The sequence below is a fragment of the Aotus nancymaae genome, unplaced genomic scaffold (assembly GCF_030222135.1).
Source record: "Aotus nancymaae isolate 86718 unplaced genomic scaffold, 86718_ANA_hifiasm-v0.15.2.pri h1tg000040l, whole genome shotgun sequence".
Classification (NCBI taxonomy): Eukaryota; Metazoa; Chordata; class Mammalia; order Primates; family Aotidae; genus Aotus; species Aotus nancymaae.
The window spans coordinates 129,245,957-129,270,649 of record NW_026988454.1 but is presented as its reverse complement, the minus strand read 5'-3'; the positions used below and the strand labels follow the sequence as shown (position 1 = coordinate 129,270,649).

The 24,693-nt window shown below is 44.0% G+C and overlaps 1 protein-coding gene across 5 annotated transcripts in view; it reads right to left on the bottom strand.

Moving 5' to 3' along the window:
• Window positions 1-24,693, bottom strand: part of LOC135268391 (V-type proton ATPase subunit C 1-like) — a 124,877-nt gene that overhangs the window by 6,998 nt on the left and 93,186 nt on the right. For 2 of the 5 annotated variants that reach the window (XM_064361187.1, XM_064361188.1), the window contains exons 10-11: window positions 1,942-1,962; window positions 1,502-1,582 (exon numbers count right to left, since the gene is read on the bottom strand). The exons of 2 other annotated variants lie outside the window; for them this stretch is intronic. In XM_064361187.1, coding sequence (XP_064217257.1) covers window positions 1,502-1,582; window positions 1,942-1,962 — 102 coding nt within the window. Of the gene's footprint in view, window positions 1-1,501; window positions 1,583-1,941; window positions 1,963-21,656; window positions 21,992-24,693 lie in introns of those variants that run through there. One more of the 5 variants, XM_064361191.1, reaches the window with a different exon arrangement.

The window sequence follows — 24,693 nt, the reverse complement described above, 5'->3', positions numbered from 1 at the left end:
GTCTGTAATCCTGGCTACACACGAGACTGAGGTGGGAGGATTGCTTGAGCTCAAGAGGTTGAGGCTGCAGTGAGCAGAATCGCACCACTGCACTCAGGTGGGCAACAACGTGAGACCCTGTCTCAAAAAAATTTAAAAAATTGAAAAAAGAATGAGAACATGAGAAGAGACTGTGGTCATTCAGACTTGGGTATTTAACAGACATTTTCTTGAACAAAGTGAGCCTGTCATGTCACTTCATGGAAAGGAACTGACGGCATTTGTGGCCAATAATAACATCCAATTTTTTTTTCTTTTTAAGACAGCGTTTTGCTCTTGTCACTCAGGCTGGGGTGCAATGGTGTGATCTCCGCTCATGGCAACCTCCTCCTCCTGGGTTCAAGCAATTCTCCAGCCTCAGCCTCTTGAGTAGCTGGGATTTACAGGCACGCCACCACCACACCTGGCTAATTTTTGTATTTTTAGGAGAGACAGGGTTTCGCCATGTTGTCCAGACTGGTCTCAAACTCCTGACCTCAGGTGATCGGCCTCCCTCGGCTTCCCTCGGCCTCCCTCGGCCTCCCAAAGTGCTGGGATTACAGGCATGCGCCACTGAGCCTGGCTAACATTCAAATTTTTAAGTAAAAATTAGAATTTTAGAAAACTGTAAACTTGGGAGCTTCCCAATACTTGACAAGACATTTCGGATGACATCAATGGTGATATTAAGAAACGTTGTATATTTAAACGTGTCAACTTTCAGATGAGCATCACAACTTAATAAACCAATCAATATTTTCCTGATATATAGCTAAAAGATTTATTTTAATTGCAAGACAAGCTGAGCATGGTAGCTCATACCTGTAATCCCAACACTTCGGGAGGGTAAGGTGAGATGATCACCTGAGCCAGGAGTTGGAGACTGCAGTGAGCTATGAGCATGCTACTGTACTCCAGCCTGGGTAACAAGAGCGAAACTTTGTCTCAAAAAATAAAAATAAAAAGTAAATCAATAAAAAATTTCGGCCGGGCGAGGTGGCTCACCCGGTGGTGGGTGCCTGTAATCCCAGCTACTCAGGAAGGCTGAGGCACGAACCCTCCTTGTTTGAACCCAGGAGGCGAAGGTTGCAGTGAGCCGAGATTGAGCCACTGAACTCCAGCCTGGGTGACAGAGCAAGACTCCGCCTCAAAAAACTTTTTTAAAAGACAGATTGATGGATTGTAATGGAATGGAATTTGAAAAGTTAATTGATGATTTCAGATTTCAAATTGAAACTAATCTTTAAGAAACTGCCACTTTCTCAGGTTGTGGTATAATATCGAAGAAGAAAATCCACAATTATCTGAAAAGATTTAAAATATTTCTTTTAATTCATATTTTCAAATCGTGCATAAATAGATAGACAGTATATCTGCAGTATTAAATTTTCTTGGAGGAGGCCATTACAGAAAGAATGTCTAAAAAGTCGCCTGCTGCAGGCTCACTGGCTACCAGATCGACATCACTACGGAGAACCAGTACCTGACCTCGCTGTATGCCGAGCACCAGGGCAACTGCCTCATCTTCAAGGCCACCGGCCCCTCAGGCTCCAAGATGAAGCTGCTGGAGACCAAGTTATTGCGCATGGTGGGCGAGCTCATCGAGGTGCACCTGCGGCACCAGGACAGCATCCCCGCCTTCCTCAGCTGGCTTACCCTTGAGCTCTTCAGCCGCCAGACCATGGCCTAGCCTGCAGCCTCAGGAGTGCAGCCACTGTGCTCGGCCTAACCTGCAGGTCCCCTGCCCAGCAGCCATAGGCTGGGTGCACGTCCTGCCTCTCCAGGCCAGCGGCACAGCTGACAGACATGCTGGGACCCACCCACGTCGGACATCCTGCTAGGGAGCGGCACCCTCCCACACGCAAATCCCCTGCATCCCAGAGCCTGGCGAGTGTGGGTCCGCCACTGGCCTTGGCTTCTCACCTTGTGAAATAAACTTTTATCCTGCAGACAAAAAAAAAAAATTAGAATCACCTTGGGAGCTTAAAAAACTACCAAGATGCTGATTGATTTGACCTGTGTTGGGGGCCTACATATCAGGAGTTTTAAAACCTTCCCAGGTGATTCTCATGAGCAGCTTCTCTGCAGTATGACTGCTTTAAATGTAAACTGAATGGCTTGCCTGACTTGTGGTTTTTGCAAAGTACAGAATATTTCAGAATCGGCTGTAGGTTAAGACTTCAATATCTTTTTTTTTTTTTTTTGCTTCTGGACTGTAGGTAAAACAACTCTAAAATGACTTGATGTTCTTCCAAATTACTGTGTAATTAACTATCACTGAATGAACTTCTTGTAAGACTTTGCAATGGTATATTCCAATATCCTGTTCAGTCACAAACTGAGAGCCAATTTTCCAGTGTGGGGTAAACCTTAGTTCATGGAAACTGATTACTACAATCACCCGGTGGCCCAGGAAGGAAGGAACAGAGGTTACAAAACTAGTCCGTTAGAGAGGACGGGAAGCTTGGAGCAGAGCTTTCCAAATTTTAATGTGGACATGAATCAGCTGGTGGTGGGCCGGGGTCTTGTTAAAACCCAGATGCTGATTCAGTAGGTCTGGGGAAGGGCCTGAGAGGCTGCAGTTTTACAAGCTCCCAGGTGGAACCAATTCTGCTGGTCCAGGGACCACATTGGGATAGCAAAGCCTTGGAGAAATCTGGCTTACACAGCTTTTAAAAATTTGCAATGCCTAAGCCCCACCCAGCTCAAGTGAATTAGAATCTCTGGGAGTAGGGCCTGAGCATCGGTGTCTTTTCAAAGTTCCCTGACCAATTCTTATGTGTAGCCAAGACTGAGAAACCCATCTAGCAGATGAGGAAACTGAGAGTCAAGTGAAAAAGTAAAAGAGCCAGCTGCAAGGGTGGTCCCCACGTTTTGAAACCAGCACCCAAGCTTCTGGCCACAAAAACCTTCTTCCTCAATTCTATAGAGACATAAAGCATGAACCCAGGAGGTGGAGGCTACAGTGAGCAGAGATCATGACACACTGTACTCCAGCCTGGGTGACAGAGCGAGACTCCGTCTCAAAAAAAAAAAAAAAAAGGCTGATACCTGATTGGATATGCACTAATCCAGGAGTGTTTCCAGCTGAGTGTCCTTAGCCCTTAAAAGTCACCCCACTCTCCATATACCATTAACTACTATGGTTTTGTGACCTCCTGGGACCTCCATTCTGTATGGGCTTTCAGCAGCAGTGTGAAATTTGGGGTAGAGTTATCAGCCTTCAGTCACTGTCAGATTACTCAAATCTCAAAGGTAGACACCCTGCACTTAGGGGAAGAAGACTTTTCTCCTATGCAAATTAGGGCTACAATAAGATTATTTCCTTAAGATGACTTTTCACCTTCTATTTCCAGGGACAAGGAAATAGGAAGTAAAATTTTTTCCACAGAACCCATTAGTATCATTTTAACATATTTAAGGTCCATGCATATTTGTATTCAATAGAAGATTAAATATCAATATTATATATTATGTAATATAATATATGGTAAAATATATCAATATAAATCTTATATTTATTATTGGGATCTGCCTAATCTTATATAAGATTTTATATACACAGCTTTAAAAAATTTGTAATTCCTAAGCCCCACCCAGATCAATTGAATGAGAATCTCTGGGAATAGGGCCTGAGCATCAGTGTTTTTTCAAAGTTCCCTGACTGATTCTTATGTGCAGTCACATAATCTTATATAAGATTAGGCAGAGCCCAATAATAAATATTGGAGAGCTTTTAAAAATTCTAGTGTTGGCGGGTGCAGTGGCTCAGCCTGTAATCCCAGCACTTTGGGAGGCCCAGGAGGGCAGATCACAAGGTTAAGAGATCGAGACCATCCTGGCCAACACGGTGAAACCCTGTCTCTACTAAAAGTACAAAAATTAGCTGGGTGTGGTGGCACATGCCTAGAGTCCCAGCTACTTGGGAGGCTGAAGCAGAAGAATCCCTTGAACCCGGGAGTTGGAGGTTGCAGTGAGCCAACATCGTGCCACTGCACTCTAGCCTGGCGACAGAGACTCTGTCTCAAAAAAAAAAAAAAAAAAAAAAAAAAAATCCAGCCAGGCACGGTTGCCCAGCACTTTGGGAAGCCAAGGCAGGCAGATCATGAGATCAAGAGATTGAGACCATCCTGGCCAACATGGTGAAACCCCGTCTCGACTAAAAATTCAAAAAAATTGGCTGGGCGTGGTGGCGCACACCTGTAGTCCCAGCTACTCAGGAGACTGAGGCAGGAAAATCGATTGAGCCTGGAAGGCAGAGGTTGCAGTGAGCCGAGATCGTGCCACTGCACTCTGGCCTGGCGACAGAGTGAGACTCCAGCTCAAAAAAAATCCTAGCGTTTAGACCAACTGATCAGAATCTCTGAGACCAGGCATCATGGTAACATCAGTACTTTTTAAAGTTTTTCTTTTTTAAAAAAAATTTGCTTTAAGTTCTTTTTCTTAAGTTTAAGATTTTATATAAGATTAGGCAGATCTCAACAATAAATAGGTTTAGAGTGATAAACACTTGGCAGCCTGCAGGTAATTGGCAGATGAAAGTATTTAAAAGTAAAACATATTTTTAACATTTCATCCTAACTGAAATAGGTGAAGACATTATTAATCTTATAGCAAAAAGTGGAGAAGTGGCCGGGTGCAGTGGCTCACACCTATAATACCAGCACTTTGGGAGGCTGAGGTGGGCAGATCGCTTGAGGTCAGGAGGTCGAGACAAGCCTGGCCACTATAGCAAAACCCTGTCTCTACTAAAAATACAAAAATTAACCAGTGTGGTAGTGTGCGCCTGTAATCCCCAGCTACTCGGGAGGCTGAGGCAGGAGAGTCACTTGAACATGGGAGGCAGAGGTTGCAGGCAGAGGTTATAGTGAGCCTAGATTACACTACTGCACTCCAGCCTGGGTGACAGAGTGAAACTCCATCTCAAAATATAAAATAAAAAGGTGGAGAAGTGAGGGATAAAATGTCAGCATGGGATCTGGTTGTGTGTCTCCTTTTTCAGTTTTACCCAAAAGGGGTTTCAAAAGACTCAGGCTGACAGATTCCAGAGCATTCCTCACCTACCTGGAGGGACAGTCTATCCCTTCAAGTTAATTCCTGGAGTGCAATGTGAGCCAATCACGAGAGCATTTCCCCAGTCTCTGGACTCAGACTAATTGTTAATCCACACACAATTTCAAGGCTGTTAACCAACAGAGGATTTCTTTATACACTCTCCTCAAAAACTGTCTCCAAGAAATGGAAATGTGAAAGAAGAAAGCTGTAATTATTCTTCCATTGCTTCAGTGAACACAGAAAGTCTTAACGGATTGATGTTAAGTCAGGTATTCAAAATCATTTGTTTTCTCGGAGAGTGATTTCCAGTCCACTGAGGTTACTTAAGAAGTCCAGATAAGGGCCACATTGGTTCTGTGACATCTTTGATCTATTTGTAAGAGAAATCAAAGACACATAAACAAGATTTTTCCCTGTCTGTTTCTGGGACAGGCTAGGATAGATCCTTCTCATCCAAAGTGTGGTCCATGGACCAGACACCTGGCACCACCAGGGAGCTTATTAAAAACGCAGAATTAGCCAGGCATGTGGCTCACACCTGTAATCTCAGCATTTTGGGAGACTGAGGTGAGCAGATCACTTGAGGTCAGGAGTTCCGTATGTGCTTGTGATTTTTGAATGATTTAAACCAGATGTGTATTGCTTAGCATTTCCTGTTGTTGTAAGATTTAGACTTGCCACGTGCTGTCACTGTCCCCAGCATGCTCCATCCATCATCTGCCCAGCTGGGAGGGGCACAACATCCCCTTGCCGCATTCCCCATCCTGTAGGGGGCCTTAGCACCTTTTAAATTTCCTTTTAACCCTTTTCTGATTAGTTCAAGAAGGAAGTCTCTGTTACATACTATTTTGCCTTTAAGATTTCTCACTTGCTACTCTTTTTTTTTCTGATGAGAAAAATTTTAATTAAAACAATGTAAACAAATAGCAATAACCATAACAATAAGCTGGTTGACAAATATCAGCACATCGAAAAACCCAGCCATCAAAACCAGGAATCTGATGCTAAGCTTTTACAATTAAGTCATTATTCATCAACACAACAAAAGCAGAAACATACAGCAACTGTTTATTAAATATTGCCTCAGATTAATCATGAATTTAATAAGAGTTATTTTTTTTTTCTTAACAAAATACAGTCTTGGGCTCAAGGCCTATAGTTGGCAACGTTATCTAGTTGAAATTTAATGGCATTCTTTTGTCTTTATTGTACTTCTGATCTTTATAGTTAGCAGTAAATGTGTTATCCACTTAAAGTGGTGACAGTTTCCTTTCCAAAACAAATGCATTTTACATTAATAAAATGCAAGTGACATGAAGTGATGTAATAAAGACACAGGTGTATTTAGGTTTCTAAAAGTTAACTTATTTAAATGAAAACATTAGGTAAACATTTACTGTCTATGTGCAGAAGATACACACATATTTCAAATTGTGATGCAATATGAGAATAACTGAAATAAAGAGAAATCATCCTGGGAAGAAGGAACAGCAAGATATTGTAGCCCAAGGATGAACAAGTGATAGAAGCCCAGGCACAGACAGCTTTTTAAGAGAGGTGGTAGGAAGATGAAGATGAAGAAGGAGGGATGGAGATGGCTAGGCAGGTTGAGAGGTCAGTACTGACAGTCATTCCTCCAATCCAATTAAAAGACTGCAAAATTTAACTCTTTAATTCCCTACAAAAAGAATTAAGATTCGGCCAGGCATGGTGGCTCATGCCTGTAATCCCAGCACTTTGGGAGGCCAAGGTGGAAGGATCATTTGAGGTCAGGAGTTCGAGACTAGCCTGAGCAACATAGTGAAACCCCATCTCTACTAAAAATACAAACATTAGTGAGGCGTCGTGGTGTGTGCCTGTAATCCCAGCTACTCGGGAGGCTGAGGTGGGAGGATCACCTGAGCCTAGGAGGTGGAGGCTGCAGTGAACTGAGATCATGCCACTGCGGTCCAAGCTGGGGAACAGAGTGAGATTCTGTCTCAAAATAAATAAATAAATAACTTGTAATTTTGTTTTGTTTTGTTTTTTTGAGATAGAATCTCGCTCTGTGGCCAGGCTAGAGTGCAATAGTGTGATCTCTGCTCACTGCAACCTCTGCCTCCCAGGATCAAGCAATTCTCCTGCCTCAGCCTTCTGAGTAGCTGGGATTACAGGCAGCGACCACCAAGCCTGGCTAATTTTTGTATTATTAGTAGAGATGGGATTTCACCACGTTGACCAGACTGGTCTCGAACTCCTGACCTCAGATGATCTGCCCACCTTGGCCTCCCAAATGCTGGGATTACAGGCGAGAGCCACTGTGCCCAGCCATAACTTGTAATTTTTATAATTAATTGTTAAGTACATATTAAGAGATTAATAACATCTCTTAAATATATAAGGAACTCAAACAACTCAAATGCATGAAAACGACTTGATTAAAAAATGGACAAAGGACCTGAATAGACATTTCTCAAAAGAAGACATACAAATGGCCAACAGATATATGAAAAAAATGCTCAACATCACTAATCATCAGGGAAGTGTAATTAAAACCAAAATGAGGCCAGGCACAGTGGCTCACACCTGTAATCCCAGCACTTTGGGAGTCTGAGGCAGATGGATCACTTGAGGACAGGAGTTCGAGATCAGCCTGGCCAAAATGTCCAAACCCCATCTCTACTAAGAATCCAAACATTAGCCAGGCACAATGGTGCACACCTGTAGTCCCAGCTACTCAGGAGGCTGAGGCAGAAGAATCTCTTGAACCTGGGAAGCAGAAGTTGCAGTGAGCCGAGATCGCGCCGTTGTACCCCAGCCTGGACGTCGCAGCGAGACTTGGTCTCAACAAAACAAAACAAAACAAAACAAAACGAGGCTGGGGACAGTGTCTCATGAAAAGTGTAATCCCAGCACTCTGGAAGCCAAGGAGGGTGGATCACTTGAGATCAAGAGTTCAAGATCAGCCTTGCCAACGTAGTGAAACCCTGTCTCTACTAAAAATACAAAAATTAGCCAGGCATGGTGGTACATGTCTGTAATCCCAGCTACTCGGGATGCTGAGGTGGGAGGATCACTTGCCTGGAAGGTGGTGGTTGCAGTGAGCCGAGATAGCTCCACTGCACTCTAGCCTGGGTGACAGAGTAAGATCCTGTCCGAGAAAAAAAATACACATATACTATTCATTCAAGTTTTAGTTTATTCAGATTTCCTTAGTTTTTACCTAATTTCTTTTTTCTGTTCCAGGATCCCATCCAGGATCTCACGTTTAACCATCATGTGTCCTCATCCTCCTCTGTCGCAGTTTCTCAGTCTTTCCTTATTTTTGACGACCTTAACAATTTTGAGGCGTTCTGGTCAGGTATGTTGTAAGACACTCCTCTGTTGGAAGCTGTTTGATGTTATTCTTACACATATACTGGGGATATGGATTTTTGGGAGGAAGATCACAGAGGCAAAGCACCATTTTTATCACATCATATCAAGGGTAAATGCCATCAACATGATTACTGTCGATATTGACATTGATCACCTGACTGAAGTAGTGTTTGTCAAGTTTCTTCACTGTACAGTTACTTTCCTCTCCTTTCTATGTTGTACTCACTGGAAGGAAGTCATGCTGCACAGTCTTCCTTTAGGATAGAATACGTACATAAATTATTTGAAATTCAGCACAGGACGTTTATAATGAATTTTAAGTGTGGAGGTGATAACTGCATTAGGCAAAGTTTGTAATTAAATTTCATCCACTTTTTGCTCCAGGGAAAGAAAGAAAAGGATCAGAGGCTGGGTGCAGTGACTCATGCCTGTAATTCAAGCACTTCAGGAGCCCAGGCAGGCGGATCACCTGAGGTCAGGAGTTTGAGACCAGCCAACATGGTGAAACCCTGTCTCTACTAAAAATACAAAAAAATTTAGGCAGATGTGGTGGTAGGTACCTGTAATCCCAGCTACTCAGGAGACTAAGGCAGGAGAATCTCGTGAACCCAGGAGGTGGAGATTGCAGTGAGCTGAGATCATGCCACTGCACTCCAGCCTATGCAACAGAGTGAGACTCCATTTCAAAAAGAAAGAAGAAAGAAAGAAAGAAAGAAAGAAAGAAAGAAAGAAAGAAAGAAAGAAAGAAAGAAAGAAAGAAAGAAAGAAAGACAGAAAGAAAGAGGATCAAAACACCTCTCTCCCCTCTTTGAAGGAATAACTACAAAATTTGCTGTAGGGGCTGCTGGGACCAGCCACTTTAATCAAATCGTGAGTGAATAGTGCCTGCTTGGAGCTCAGGGATGTTTTGTCTATTGGTCCATTTGTGGAAGACTCCTGCCTCTGGGCAGGGCATTGAAAATCACTTGGGTGAAGTCTTAAAAGTGTTCTAACCCTAGCATTTAATAGGGAGTAAACGGCTTGGGTAACTTGGATTGTCTTTTGTCTCTTGAGGATCTGATCAAAGTATGGGATTATCCAAAACAAGATATTTTTAAATTTAGTATTCCTTAAAAGATAGTGATGGAACAAAGGGATATTTTAGCCTGGTTTTTCCAACTGGGTTGAAGGAGAGAGAGACTGGAGGCCACTGTGTTACTCCAAGCATAAGGGGATAAGGGTCTCAGGGAGCATGGTGGCCATGAAAATAAAAAGCAGTAATTTCATGTTAGAATTTAGTGACTAATGAAATACGAGGGAAGGGAGGAAGACATGGTATTTCTTTTCTGAAACTTTGTTGAATGAAGGAACATGATTCCTAGAATACAGGAACAGAAAGAGTGTCAGTAGATGTGAAGTTTAGTAGCACATATCTACTCAGAAATGTTTATCAGAACATCAAAAAAAAAAAAGGGTTGGCTCACACAAGCTAAGGGTATAGCTTTTGATTTATCTATAAAAGGCAGAAGGAATTGACGGATTCTTCAAGAACGTAATATATGTAGAGAAGAACAGAAGGCTAGAGTGGAAGTATGTGATGCTTGATGAAGAGCAGAAATGCCTTCTACAGCAACTCAAAAACCAGAGAATGGTGGGATAAAGGATGAATAGGTTTTCTTGTCTGGAGGCCAAATACAAGCCTGTTTTTGTTTTCTTTTGCTTTGTGTTTTGAGACAGGGTCTTCCTCTGTGGTTCAGGCTGGAAGGCAATAACTCGATCATGGCTTACTGTAGCCTCGACCTCCCAGGCTCAAGCAATCCTCCCTCAGCCTCCTGAGTAACTGGCACCACAGGCATGTGCCACCTTGCTAATTTTTAAATTTTTATTTATTTATTTTTTAAGAGGCAGAGTCCCTCTATGTTGCCCAATCTGGTCTTGAACTCCTGGGCTCAAGCAATCCTCCTGCTTTGGCCTCCCAAAGTTTTGGGATTTAGAGCCCAGAACCACTGCACCAGGCCCAAGCCTGTTTTTTTAAAAATATATATATTTTAATTTCTTTATAAAAATAGAGATGAGGTCTCACTACATTGCCCAGGTTGGTCTCAAACTCCTGGGCTCAAGTGATCCACCCAGCACTTTGGCCTCCATAAGCCACTGCTCCCAGGCCAAGGCTGGTTTTAATGACTGATTCAGGTTTGAGGGGATAGAAAGGTGGCCAACTCATAGAAACCCTAGAAGGGCATGATTAGCAGAGTTCATTGGCATTGAGAAGAAACTGGAAGCTTAAGGAGGAGCAGCCTGTGGTGTTCAGGTACTACTATGCTTCCAGTGTAGTCATTACAAGGTTCCTATCAGAATTTTCTATTGGAATTTAAATGGGGAAGGGGAAGGGAGAGGGTCAGGGACTGTGTATTTAATTCACTTCTTGCTGTGCCAAAGCGTCCTGGTCACATGAACACCTGCCACTGTTTGATAGCCTGATACAGCTGGGCTGATAATTTATTAAGAGTAGCAGAGAAAGACATGTAGGGTATGTTTCTAGAAAAAAATGTTCTTAAGTCTCCTTTAATATATTTACTATTGAAACTAGACAGGTGTCTATGCTTGTCTTTTAAATAATGAAGTTTGTTTGATTTTGTAAAAATGACTGCAATAATCTTTTAGGACTTAGATGCCTAAATGTTTTGTCTTAAAACTCAAGTATTGTTAATCCTTATCCTAAACTCAATCTGTTCATTTTTGAAAACCCAACTCCTCAATGGCTTAGAAGGCCTTCCTCAATTTACTCCCTCCTCTCACCCTCCATTTCCATTACCTCTCTAACTTGACCACCTACAACTCTCACCTTTACTTTTTTCTTTTCTTTTCTTTTCTTTCTTTTTTTTTTTTTAAACAGTGTCTTGTTCTGTTGCTCAGGCTGAAGTGCAGTGGCTTCATCATAGCTCACTGCAGCCTCATAATCTTGGGCTCAAGTGGTCCTTCTGCCTCAGTTTCCTGAGTAGCTAGGACTACAGGTGCTCACCACCATGCCCAGCTAATTTTACCTTTAGCCTCTTCTATCCAGCCCAGTGGCCCCCTTGCTGTTCTGTAAGGATGCCTGGCACACCCTCAACTCAGGGCCTTTGTGCCTGCTGTTCTGCTAAGAGGGTCTTCCTCCCAGCTCCCACTGTGGCCATTTCACTTTTGAGGGGGTGTTGGTCAAATACCATCTTTTCAAAAAGACTTTCTCTGACTGTACTATTTAAACGGTGACCCAGCCCAGCACAGTGGCTCATGCCTGTAATCCCAGCACTTTGGGAGGCCAAGGCAGGTGAATCACCTGAGGTCAGGAGTTCGAAACCAGCCTGGCCAACATGGTGAAACACCATCTCTACTAAAAATACAAAAATTAGCGGGCATGGTGGCACACACCTATAATCCCAGATACCCGGGAGGTTGAGGAAGGAGAATTGCTTGAACCTGGGAGCCCAAAGTTGCAGTGAGCCAAGATCACATCTCTGCACTCCAGCCTGAATGACAGCCTGAATGACAGAGTAAGTAAGACTCCATCTGAAAGAAAAGAACCAGGAGGAACAGAGAAGTCCAGGCATCATCTAATTTATCCCTAGCAGCCCTTTAACCAACGTGGAAACTAAGGCAGTGGAAATGAGCAACTGGTTTCAGATTACTGCTGACACACGGTATTGGAGAATTGAAATCCTGATCAGAATACTGACCTTGTTGACTCTGTGCTGTCACAGCTGGCCACCAGAGTCTTATTTGCATGAGAGGCCCCCTCTCCCCAGGGAGAAAGAGGTAGGGAGGGCTCATAATAGATGCTGAGGTTTAAAGAAGAGGAGGAAATAAAAGAGGAGACTGATCAGGGATCTCACCTTGGAAGTTATTTTTAACTCTTGTCAAAGGTTGCTGAGAAACTCATCTACCAAAATTGCCTTCCATTTGGGACAGAAAAATGATGCCTCTTTGCAGCTGTGGGAAAAGTGGTGAGTAGGAGGTGGTTGGGATTGCAGGCTCACGTGGCCAGACTCCAGGGGACCCTTTCCCCCTAACCCCTTCAGCTTCAGCGCTACCAGGCCTCTCCCCACACTCCCACACAGCCCTCACTCCAGCAGGACCATTACCTGCTGTTTCCTGAGCACAGCAAGCTCTTTGAGGCCTTTGTCCAAGGCACTGGCTGTTCCCTCTACTGCAGGACAGGGAGCAGGGTTCCTTCCAACCCTTTACCTGCTGGCAACACCTCCTTCGCCTTTAGGACTTAGCTCTAAAATTAGCTTCGTTGTGAAGTCTTCCCCGCTCCCAGGCAGTATTAGTCACCTTTCTGTGTTTCCAAAATGTTCTGTTGAGACGTGAATTACAGACTTCGCTATCCCTGTTTTTCAGGCAGGGAAAATCTGAGTCTATCAGCAACTGAACTTGGAGAAAAAGTTGTAAGACTGGCAGTGAGCCCTAGAAAATTCTGTATCATAGGAGCCAGATGGGGCAAGAGAGTCCCTGATGAACTCTCAGGAACCCCTGCAGACCCGACCTGGTGAGGACAGGGGATCCAGGAAAGATGGCAGTGAAGGCAGAAGAAGGGAAGGCCCATTTGAGAGGCTACATGGGTCATTTAACTCTACTTCTGAAACTTTTCCCTACTGAGATTCACAAATTAAAATTCTTTTTTTTTTTTTTTTCTTTTTGAGATGGAGTTTCACTCTTGTTGCCCAGGCTGCAGTGCAATGGTATAATCTCAGCTCACTGCAGCCTCCACATCCCGGGTTCAAAAAATTCTCCTGCCTCAGCCTCCCGAGTAGCTGGGACTACAGGCACATGCCACCATGCCCAGCTAAGTTTTTGTGTTTTAGTAGAGACAGGGTTTCACCATGTTGCCCAGGGTGGTCTCAAACTCCTGAACTCGGGCAATCCACCCACCTCAGTCTCCCAAAGTGCTAGGATTATAGGTGTAAGCCACCGCGCCCGGTCTAAAATTATTCTTTGATGAGTCTTTTCTCTGGAACGACTAAGAGGGACCATGGCCATGAATAACTGACTCCATTTGTCTGCTTTACTTACGAAAATCCTCACTGTGGCTCCACCAACATATCCTTAATTAGTCTTGTGTGTCTGCACATGACACTATGTGAACCAAGCTAAAGAGAACAATTCCCTGCTTATAGTTTCACTGGATTCCTATTAAAGTTTGCATCAATAGCAACTCCCACTTTTGTAGCACTTTACAATTCACAAACTACCATATTGTTTCAGTTTAATTTTCACACTGCAGGGACCAGGGGAAAAATTCCCCTCTGCCCTCTAAAGGTTCACTGAAAGTCACTGACAAGAGGCAAATTAATAGGAGAAAAGGCACACAAATGTATTTGATCACAGTTGTATGTGACATGGGAGGCTTCAGGATGGAGACCCAAAGCTACAGGGGACGCTACCCATTTTTATGATCAGGTTCAAAGTATGTACGCAGTGTAGAAACATGATTGGACGAAAAGGGATGATCTAATGCTCATCGACTGGGGAAACTGAGCCAGCCCTGTCTAGATCCTTCTTGGCCTCTCTGTGCAGCATTCCTTCCTTCTGGTATGGGGCAGGGCCCTCTCTGGAATGAGGATCTAATGACTTACCATTAAATAAGACAGGTCAGATAACTTCTTTAAGGCCAGTTTTTACACAAGAAAGGCTGGTGTGGGTAGGGAGGTAGGGTTAGAGTAATATTTTTAGGTTTTATGGCAGGCTTTGGGAGAAAGGGGTTCTGGTTTCTACGATCTGTCTTGGAGAGGAGAGCTTCTAGTTTCTTTTTTGTTGTTGTTATTGAGACAAGTCTCACTCTGTTGCCCAGGCTGGAGTGTAGTGGCACAATCTCAGCTCACTGCAACCTCTGCCTCTCTGGTTCAGGCGATTCTTGTGCCTCAGCCTCCTGAGTAGCTGTAATTACAGGCATGTGCCACCATGCCCAGCTAATTTTTGTATTTTTAATAGAGACGGGGTTTCACCATGTTGGCCAGGCTGGTCTCAAGCTCCCGACCTCAAGAGATCAGTCAGCCTTGGTCTCCCAAAATGCATGCATGAGCCACCATGCCTGGCCAGAGATTCTAGTTTCTATGACTAGCCTCATGGGAGAATAAGGCGCCAGGGACAGAACAGGATAAGATCAGAGAAAAACTTTTGCTTCTGAGGCCTTCATTTTGGGGTAACCTTTTCTGAGATCTAACAACACAACATCAGAATAATGCTACTGTACACCCATGTGATAGATGAGAATATTGAGGCTCAGAGAAGTACGGTGTCTAGCCTGGCAGCCACCCTGACAGGAAGTAGCAGAGCCAAGACTTCACCTACGCTTCACCAATTTTAAGTCCAGTACTTACCTAAGAACTTCCAACAGATGCTCCCCTGAGGCAAAGACTGGTTTCCAGGATTCACTCTTCTACAAGCCTGAGAAAATGCTAATTGCTTGACCTTCAGAACTCAGGAAGACCTTTATTGACTGTGGTTTGTGTCCTGGCCAAAAAAAGCATTATTACAGGGGCAGTTTGGAGCATGCCCTAACCAAACCAGGAAGAGCTCCATCACAGGTTGATAAATAACCCTGCTTCCATGAAGGTGAGATGATTCCAAAGAAAATAAACATACAGCAAATTGCTCCTTGTAGTAGGAAAGTTCCAGTGTATGGGCATAAGAAGAAGTGTTTCCTAAGGAAGGAAGAAAATGGTGTTGGGAGATAGGAATAGAAGGTATTATGAAAAATAACTAATAAGAAACATGGAAGGCGCAACAATCAGGATGAAATCATTTGCAAAAAGAAAAAGTCGAATGTGGTCCAAGGGAAAGGCCATTCAATTCAGAAATAAATATTTATTCAACAATACAAAGGTAAAAATGAAGAAATGTGTGATTCTGAAATGAATTAATGTGCATTGAATCCCATGGGGTGATTGTGCCATGGGAGACACCAATGACGAGAGAGGAAAGTGGCCATTATAGCCACGTTTATTAATTCTTGCTATGTGCCCTGTGCTTTCCTGTGACTTTAAATATATAATCCCATTAAATGTGCACAATGACACTCTTAGCATTTTGCAAATTGTACAAATGAGAAGCTAGGGCACAGACAATTTAAGTATCTTTTGCAAGGTCACTTAGCTATTTGGTGATGAAGGTAGGATTTGAACCCAAGCCTCTAGAGCTGAAAATCTTTAACCCTATCTTTTATCACTTCATGGAGAGTTGCCTGCTTCAATGACTTAAAGTTTACATATTTAGTATTCAGATTGCTGCTTAAATCCAATGAATTCTACAGTGATCCTAGCAAATGTATGTGGAGTTGGGGCGAGGGTGTACAGGAGGATTCTCTGGATGAGAAGTGACAGAAACACAACTTAAACTTTAGCTTAAGCTTAAGCTAAAGGGAATTTTTGTTTTATTTTTTGAGATTGGGGTCTCACTATATTGCCCTGGCTGGTCTCAAACTCCTAAGTTCAAGAGATCCTCCCACCTCGGCCTCTCATGTAGCTGGGATTACAGGCATGAACCACTGCACCCACCTCAAAAGGAAGATTTTTGGTAGCAGGCTGAGGTGGTTTCCAGAATGAAGGGTGAATTTGACAGCTAAGCCTTGGGAGGTCAGGAAACAGAATCTCTGAGGTTTCAGCTCCTGGAATCAGGAATTTGAAAGCTCTCAGGACCCTCCACTTCTCACCCTGTTTCTCTCCTTGGGTGGACTTCTTCTATTGCAGGAGGGTTCCTTCATGGGGTAAAGGATGGCCTCTGATAGCTCTGGACTTCCAGCCAAGCAAGCAACTCCACAGAGGAGGAGGGCGGGTGGAGGGGAGGTAGGGGGAAGCCCTCTTCTTTCCCAGCTTCGTTTCCTCTTTTTCCCAAGTAAAACCTTTCCGAGGGAAGAACCATGCTTGGTCCATCTTGGGTCGTGTGCCCAACCATGGGCCAATCACTGTGGTTCTGGGGACAAGGTTCTATGATGTCACCCTCCCCACACACTAGGGTCACATGCAGTTTTAATGGAGCCCTTCCCAGAGGAAGCTGCTGTTCTGAATAGTCAAAACTGTAAGTGTCCATGAGAAATTGGACTACCAGCAAGAAAATTACAAACATCAGACGAGATGCAAAAAGAGGCAAGATCAAACAGTTTAGTAGCAGGAATAAAATGCTCAGTAGACTTTGGAAACTCTATATCATGAAAACAGGATTTGGGCATGAGGAAAGGAGATTTATTTAACAACATAGGGGGTATAAAAAGCAATTTAAGAGATGAATTAGGATGCCAGCTCTGAAACCTCTAAATAGTTCTATTATGAAGGGAGATGTGTTCTTGGAAAGTTTACTAATACAGGGTTCATGCTCCTGGTTTGTGCCTACTAAATGTTAATTCGTTTTGATAGCAGGTTTTATTAAGAATTATTGCTTACACCACTTACATATTTATAACACTTTTAGCAGAGTAATTTTCATATGTAAAGCTCTGCATAAATGCAAATGATAATAACGACAGTGTTGTTGGGCTTATATTTACTCTTTCATACATGCATCTATTCATTCATCTTTTGTCTACTAACTGGATACTCTATTCCAGGCACTCTGTTGGACATTCCTGGTTTCTGCCCTCAAGATGTGTCTTAGTTTGCTCAGGCTGCTGTAATGAAATACCATGGATTTGGTGTTTTAAACAATAGACATTTATTTCTCACAGGCCTGGAGTCTGGGAAGTCTAAGACCCAGGGGCTAGCAAACTCAGTGTCTGACCCTATCATGGGGATACCATGCTTCAAATGGTATGGCCCTGTGTCCCCACCCCAATCTCATCTTGAATTGCAATCCCCACATGTCAAGTGAAAGACCTGTAATTTTCATGTGTCGAGGGAGGGAGGTGATTGAACAATGGTGGTGTGCCCTCCATGCTGTTCTCGTGACAATGAGTGAGTTCTCATGAGTTCTGATGGTTATATAAGGGGCTCCTCCCACTTCATACACAGGCTCTCTCTCCTTCTGCCTTGTGAAGAAGGTGCCTGCTTCCCCTTCTGCCATAATTGTAAGTTTCCTGATGCCTCCCCAGACATGCAGAACTGTGAGTCAATTAAACCTCTTTCCTTTATAAATTATCCAGTCTCATCGGCGCCGGGGTCGGGGGGCAGTGGCTCACACCTGTAATCCCTGCACTCTGGGAGGTGGAGACAGGCAAATCAACTTGAGGCCAGGAGTTCAAGACCAGCTTGGCCAACATGGTGAAACCCCCTCTACTAAAAATACAAAAAATTATCCAGGCATGGTGGTACACACCTGTAATCCCAGCTACTTGGGAGGCTAAGGCATGAGAATTGCTTGAGCCTGGTGGGTGGAGGTTAGAGTGAGCTGAGATTGTACGACTGTACTCCAGCCTGGGCAATAGAGGAAAAATAAAATTTTATTTTATTCATTTATTAAAAGTAAATAAATTATCCAGTCTCAGGTTTTTCTTTACAGCAGAGTGAAAATGGCCTAATATAACCCTCATGACCTAATTACCTCCCAAAGGCCTCACCTCCAAATACCATCATATTGGATATTAGGACTTCATCATACGAATTTTGAGAGGATACAAACATTCAGTCCAGAGCAAGGTACTTAGAGTACAGTGAGGGAGACAGAGCTATGAACAGATTATGTCTAGATAGGTCTAGAGTGGACACTGTAGTGCACTGCCCAGATCACCACTTCGTGATGAGACACTCTTCCTCCCTATGCAGACTTGCCCATTAAAGACTCACATTGGCTGAAGGGAGCTGTCTTCCCCAAGGTTACTGCCCCTTCCTGGGATTGGGGCAGTCTGCATCCAATGACTGGCCAATGACTGGTCATTGAGGGACTACCAAGGCCAGTCTCCTTGCCTCAGCTGGAATAAACACTGAAGGGCTACCCAGTCAGCTGAGGCCTCTGCTGCAATTTCACTACAGGTCAGCTCTTCCTTTACCCAGTTCTGTTTCTCTCACTCCCTTATAGATGTTGTTCCTGAGAACACGCTCTAAAAAAAAAAACCCATCTGCCTATAAATTCCCATCTCTGAGTCCATTTTACAGGGAACCCTGCCTAAGACATAGTGCAGCTTAGAAAATTCTTATTAGGAAAAGCCAACCTAGTCACAGGTTGCCAGAACCTACTTTCCAAATAGAAAACACTAGTTACCTTGGAAGAAGTCTTTGGAGAAGAATCACCAGGATGGCCTCTTTACATTGTATAAATGTAGGGAAGAAGGCACCCATTGCCCCGGAGAAAGAGAGAACAGAGTATTTGTAGTGTGAGAAAACCTGGACCTCTCAATTGTCCCAGTGTTCAAAGCTGGTCTGCTGAGGAGAATGTGGATAATTTTGCACAGAGGACCAGAAGCTTCCTGGGAGGGGAGGAATGGAGACCTGGAACCCTCTCTCTTTGAGGATTATATAACTCCTCTGATAAATGGGACGGTCTCAACTGAGGTCACCTGTTGAGAAAAGAGAAAAAGGCTCCAGAGAGGAACTCACTAGGAGCAAAGGGGAAGTCCCTGGGAAGTCCCCTCATGTCCCAGTCGCCCTGGTGTGAAAAGTGGGCTTTGGAAAAAAGAATGATCATAAGATTGCAAGTTAAAGAGACCAAGAGGGAAAGATTTCTGACAGGACAACACTGAGGCCGTGGGATTATCTTCCTTCTGAGGACCTCTTGGCCAGTGAGGAATATTAACTTGCAAGACTCTCATCTCAGCAGCAGGCAAGCACATACTGGATTCCAAAACCGACTTTTAACATGAGCACTGTAGAGTAGTAACAGAATCAACCACAGTGGAAAATAAGGGCCTCCTGGAAACTGGTGAGAATTTCCAGTTCTATTTCTCAAATGTGAGCTACTAGAGTTTCTACAAAGTGGTGAAGAGAGGCTGTTACCAATTTATTTAACACTCAAAAGGAATGTGGTTTTATTGGTACTTTACTCTCGTGAAGGGGATCATATGGTTACAAGTAATTCTGAAACAAAGTGAATAGTACATTAGGAAGAGGAATGGCTGGGCATGGTGGCTCATGCCTATAATCCTAGCAATTTAGAAAGCTGAGGGAGGAGGATTGCTTGAGGCTAGGACTTTAAGATCAGACTAGGCAACAGAGCAAGACCATGTCTCTAAAAAATATTTTTTTAAAAATTAGTTGGGTGTAATGGTGCACACCTGTGGTCCCAGCTACTCAGGAGGCTGAGACGGGAGGATTGCTTGAGCCCAGGAGTTGGAGGCTGCAATGAGCTGTGCTTGTGCCACTGCACTCCAGCCTCAGCAACATGGTGAGAGACTTTCTCAAAAAAAAAAAAAAAAAGAAGAGGCATGACTATTGCCAAGGAGGAAATCTTCCCAGAGGAGATGAACCAAGCTAAGTCCTAAAGGCTTAAGAGGAGTCCCCAGGGGGTGATGAGGTGTGGCCATTCATCAGATGGGCATCCTAGACTTTCCAGGACCAAAGCACAGAGGTGAGAAGAAACACTGTCTCCTGTAAATAATCTACATGGGGTCAGGTGTGGTGGCTCACGCCTGTAATCCCAGCACTTTGGGAGGCCGAGGCGGGCGGATCATGAGGTCAGGAGATCAAGACCATCCTGGCCAACATGGTGAAATCCTGTCTCTACTAAAAAAAATACAAAAATTAGCTGGGTGTGGTGGCACATGCCTGTAATCCCAGCTACTCAGGAGGCTGAGGCAGGAGAATCGCTTGAATCAGGGAGTCAGAGGTTGCAGAGAGCTGAGATCGAGCCACTGCACTCCAGCCTGGTGACAGAGCGAGACTCTGTCTCAAAAAATAGAAAATCTACATGGATCAGGAGGCACTGCAGGCAGGATGAGATCATGGAAGGCCCTGGCAGCCACGATCAGACATGTAAACTTGATTTCCTTGACGCTGGAGTCCAAGGCCTGAATGATAAGTAAGGGAATGAATTAAAAAAAAAAATTTTTTTTTTAATAAATAAAGGAAAAAAAATTTTATAAATAAATAAATAAAAGATGAGTAAGGGAATGAAGAAGGCCCCGCTGGGATCGAGGCAAATCTGTCAAACCGAGTCTGTTCCCAACGAAAGGAAGGAACTGTCCCCAGGCTTCTGCCAGTTGTTGCCATGGAGGTGGGCAGGCCTGGGGTTAGCAAATCTTCAAAGTTGTCAAGAAAAGCTGGAATTCCCAATATTTATATGACAGACCCAGATTTTTTAAGTTGGCAATTATTCCAAATTAAAAACAAACAAACAAAACACTGTGGGGACTAAACAAAACACCTTTAGATGCAGTCAGGGCCTCCAGTTCACCACATCTGCTGGACTGAAGGGAGCGCTCAGGCAGAGAAGTGGACAGATTTGCATTTCAAAAGTCACTCTTGGGCAGTATGATTAGAGAGAGTAAGAGGCTAGAGACAGGCAGACTGGTTAATTCAACAACAGACTTTTTGAGACCTCTGTGTGTGACAAGAGCTGGAGTCACAAGAGTAAGGTTTTGGAACCTCAAGCTTGGTGTGGGAGACCAGCTTAATGAGGAGTCCCACAAAGGCGTGATCACATACTACGCATATATTCCGGGGAAGAAAAGAGGAAGGCCCAAATTGTGGGGGAATATGGAAAAGAACAAATGAAAGAGCTATTTTGGGAAGTTTGGCAACAACTTAGATGGGGGAGAAAAGAAAGGGCATTTCAAGGTCTTACCCGGGTAAGTGGGTAGATGGTGTTTTGGAAAGAAGCAGAAAAAAGACCATGGGAAACCCTGTCACTATTGAGAGTTACATAAACCAAGGAAAATGTGGTTTAAACAGTTGATGCAAAGGAATAAGTGAAGTCCTACATTTTCATTTTTGTCCTCTTATGGAGGCTTCCAAGCTGCCATAACTTGCTTCTTTCTGAAGATAAACCTGCCCTGCCCATCTCACAAGGCACTTGTATTAGTCAGGATTCTCCACAGAATCAAAACAAATAGGATCTATGTTCATATCTATGTCTATATTTATTTGGGGTAAGGAATTAACCCACATGATTATGAAGGTTGATGAATCCTTAAATCTGTAGTCAGCAAGCTGGAGACCCAGGAGAGCCAAAAGTGGGACGCTGGCAGGTTGAAGACTCAGGACAAGCCAGCATTTCAATTCAAGTCTGAAAACAAGAAAAAAAGCCACTGTCCCAGCTTGAAGACAGGCAGGAAGAGTTCTCTCTTACTAGTGGGAGAGTCAGCCTTTGAGTTCTATTCCGACCTTTAGCTGATTGGATTGCATCCATCCTTATTGGTGAGGGGCAGTCTGCTTTACTCCATCTACCAATTGCAATGTTCGTCTCAGGCCGGGCATGGTGGCTCACTCCCGTAATCCTAGCACTTTGGGAGGCCAAGGCAGGCAGATCACTTGAGCTCAGGAGTTCAACACCACCCTGGTCAACAGGGCAAAACCCCATCTCTACAAAAAATACAAAAATTAGCCAGGCATGGTGGTGTGGCTGTAATCTCTGCTACTCAGGAGGCTGAGGCAGGAGGTTCACTTGAACACAGCAGCAGAGGTTGCAGTGAGCCAAGATCATGTCACTGCACCCCAGTCTGGGCAACAGAGCCAGACCTTGTCTAAAAAAAAAAGAAAGAAAGAAAAACCAGTTAATTTCCACCCAAAACACCTTCACATACACCCCTAGAACACTTGACCAGATGTCTGGGCCATCATATTCTCTCTCCTGGGCTACTGCCATGGCCTCCTAACTTGACATGATGCTGTCTGTGCTGGTGATTTATCTGTGATCTCCAAGATATCCTTCTATGCTCTTCTCTGTAACCCTGGGGTTGGGATGATGCAAAGTAAATCTCTCCACCTCTCAGCTAGCTGGCTTCCTGTTAAGTTTTCCATCGTGAGGTATTAGAAGGAGATAGGAAAGCAGAAGGAAAGAGGGGACTTCTACCTTGTTTTCACTTCCTGTTTTTCATTGCTACTTCAGTAGCAGCATGTAAGTGGCCCTAGCTCCAGCTTCTGAGTATTCTCAGTACCATCCTTGCTGTGCCTCTCCTCAACCCCCAGGTGCCAGCAGCAGCCATGCCACACCCCCTCACCTGCTGGGCTGCACCTGAGGGAGGTCTGAGCACCTGCAGAGCCACATCCCTTCAGTGGAAGCACCAGCCAGACAGCAAACCCCTCATCAGAGGTCTGAGCGGGGCAGAGCCACCCTCAGAAATCCAAGCACCAGCCCCATGGGGCCCCTCCTCCAAGCTCCTCCATACAGGCAACTCCGCCTGTTCCCTCCTGTTCCTCAGCCTTGGGAGTGAGAGCTGCTTCCTGAAGTTATGGATCCCTAGGTTACCTAGCCTCTTCCTTTCTCCTTTTACTCTTTCAGCCTTCTAATGCCTGCAAAACCAATTCTTTATATTTACTGAAGTACCTTATAGGTGTGAGCCACCATGCCAGGCCGATATATTCTTACGATTATTTGTCTTCCCAAGAACTGTGGCACAGACAAGTCTGTTATAAAAGCATTTCAGACAGCCATCAAAATGGTGTTAAAATTATATATGTATATATATTTTTTAAATTATATTTTTATGTGTGCATGGGTACACGATAATGTTCTTTATGAAGTACCTACAGTGTCTTCTGTTTCTGATTGGCCAATGGCTGATAACCCTTTTAATCCATTTTCCATTTAGCAGCCTTTTGAAATCCATTTTCCATTTACCAGTTATCTTTTGAAAATGTGGCTCACTCCCCTGATATCCTAGTCAAGGTACTGGGTTTCAAACAACAACTTCTGGCTAATGTTTAAACAGAAGAGGGATTTATTGAAAGTGACCAGGGAGCTCAGAGAATCAGAGGAAGACGGAGAACAAGTCACCAAGGAAGGCTGCCACAGCAAAGCTCTCAGCATGATTTGCTATGCCACTGATACATATGGGCAGCCAGGTGTCAGCGGACATTTGTTGCCATATGCTGGACTCTGCTGCCCCAGCACACTCATTCCTGGGTGCTCCTGATTCCACCACAGCCACCCTACTAATTTCTAACTGACCTTATGTCTTGGAAGACAACCTCATGATTCAAAGTCCCAGGTAGGAGCATCTGATTGACGTTGTTCTAAGTGCCAGGGAGAGGGGGAGAGAAACTATCTTTTCTATTCCCCTCTAAGTTGTGGCTTCGATAGTGGAACTGATGCCTGATGTCCCATAAGTTTTGTGATTCCCCAAAATAAGACCCAGGGTGATAATTATCCAGTATGTTGCCTAAAACCATCCAATAGCTTCTCCTCTCACTTAAAGTCCCAAAACTGGACTTGATGTCTGGTATGATCTGGCACCACCTAACTTTCTGACCTCATCTCATGCCGATCTTCTGCACTCATGTTTCTGTCACATGGGGTTTCTGTCTGTCCCTTGAGCATGTCATGCTCATTCTGACACCAGGGAATCACTATTCCCTCATTCTGGAAGATCCTTCCTTCTTGCCTCCAAGCATCGGCTCAAATATCTTCTCCTCGGTGAAACCTTCCCAAGGAAGCCTCTACCACATTCGTCTTTTCTTCATAGCACTTGTTTGCATGTGATCTTTTCTTGTGTGTTTCTTTGTTAATTACCTGCCTCCCCTGTCTGGAATGTCAATTCTGTGATATCTATCCATTGCTCCTGTGTCCCAGCACCTAGGAGAGTGGCTGGCTCTGGGCAGGTACTTACTGTTTGTTGAATGAACAGATGGCTAGATGGCTCAATTCTGTTTATTAAAGAGCCCTACTTGATAAAAGAAAAGCAAAACAGTGTTATAATGAAAACAATGGCAAATGAGATTCCATGGATGCTGTTTAAAATGATTAACTTTTTAGAATGCATCCATGACATTTCTTTTGGAGGTTTCACTAAGAGTTAGGGCTTTAAGATGGACCCCAATGAGGGGCTGTTTTAATCTTCCGGAGAGACCATGGTTTCCTTCTGGCCACTAGCTAGGAGTCTTTCATTTTATAAATTAAAGCAGAAGGTAAGGTTTAGTTAAGGAAAGCCACAAAGCATACCACATTGGTTTTTGGTTTTTGGTGTGTTTTGAAACCGAGTCTCATTCTGTTGTCCAGGCTGGAGTGCAGTGGTGCAATCTCGGCTCACTGTAACCTCTGCCTCCTGGGTTCAAGCCATTCTCTTGCCTCAGACTCCCAAGTGGCTGGGATTACAGACATGCATCCCCACACCCGGCTAATTTTTAAATATTTTTTTAGTAGAGATGGGGTTTCACCAAGTTGGCCAGGCTGGTCTCGAACTCCTAACCTCAAGTGATTCATCCACCTCAGCTTCCCAAAGTGCTG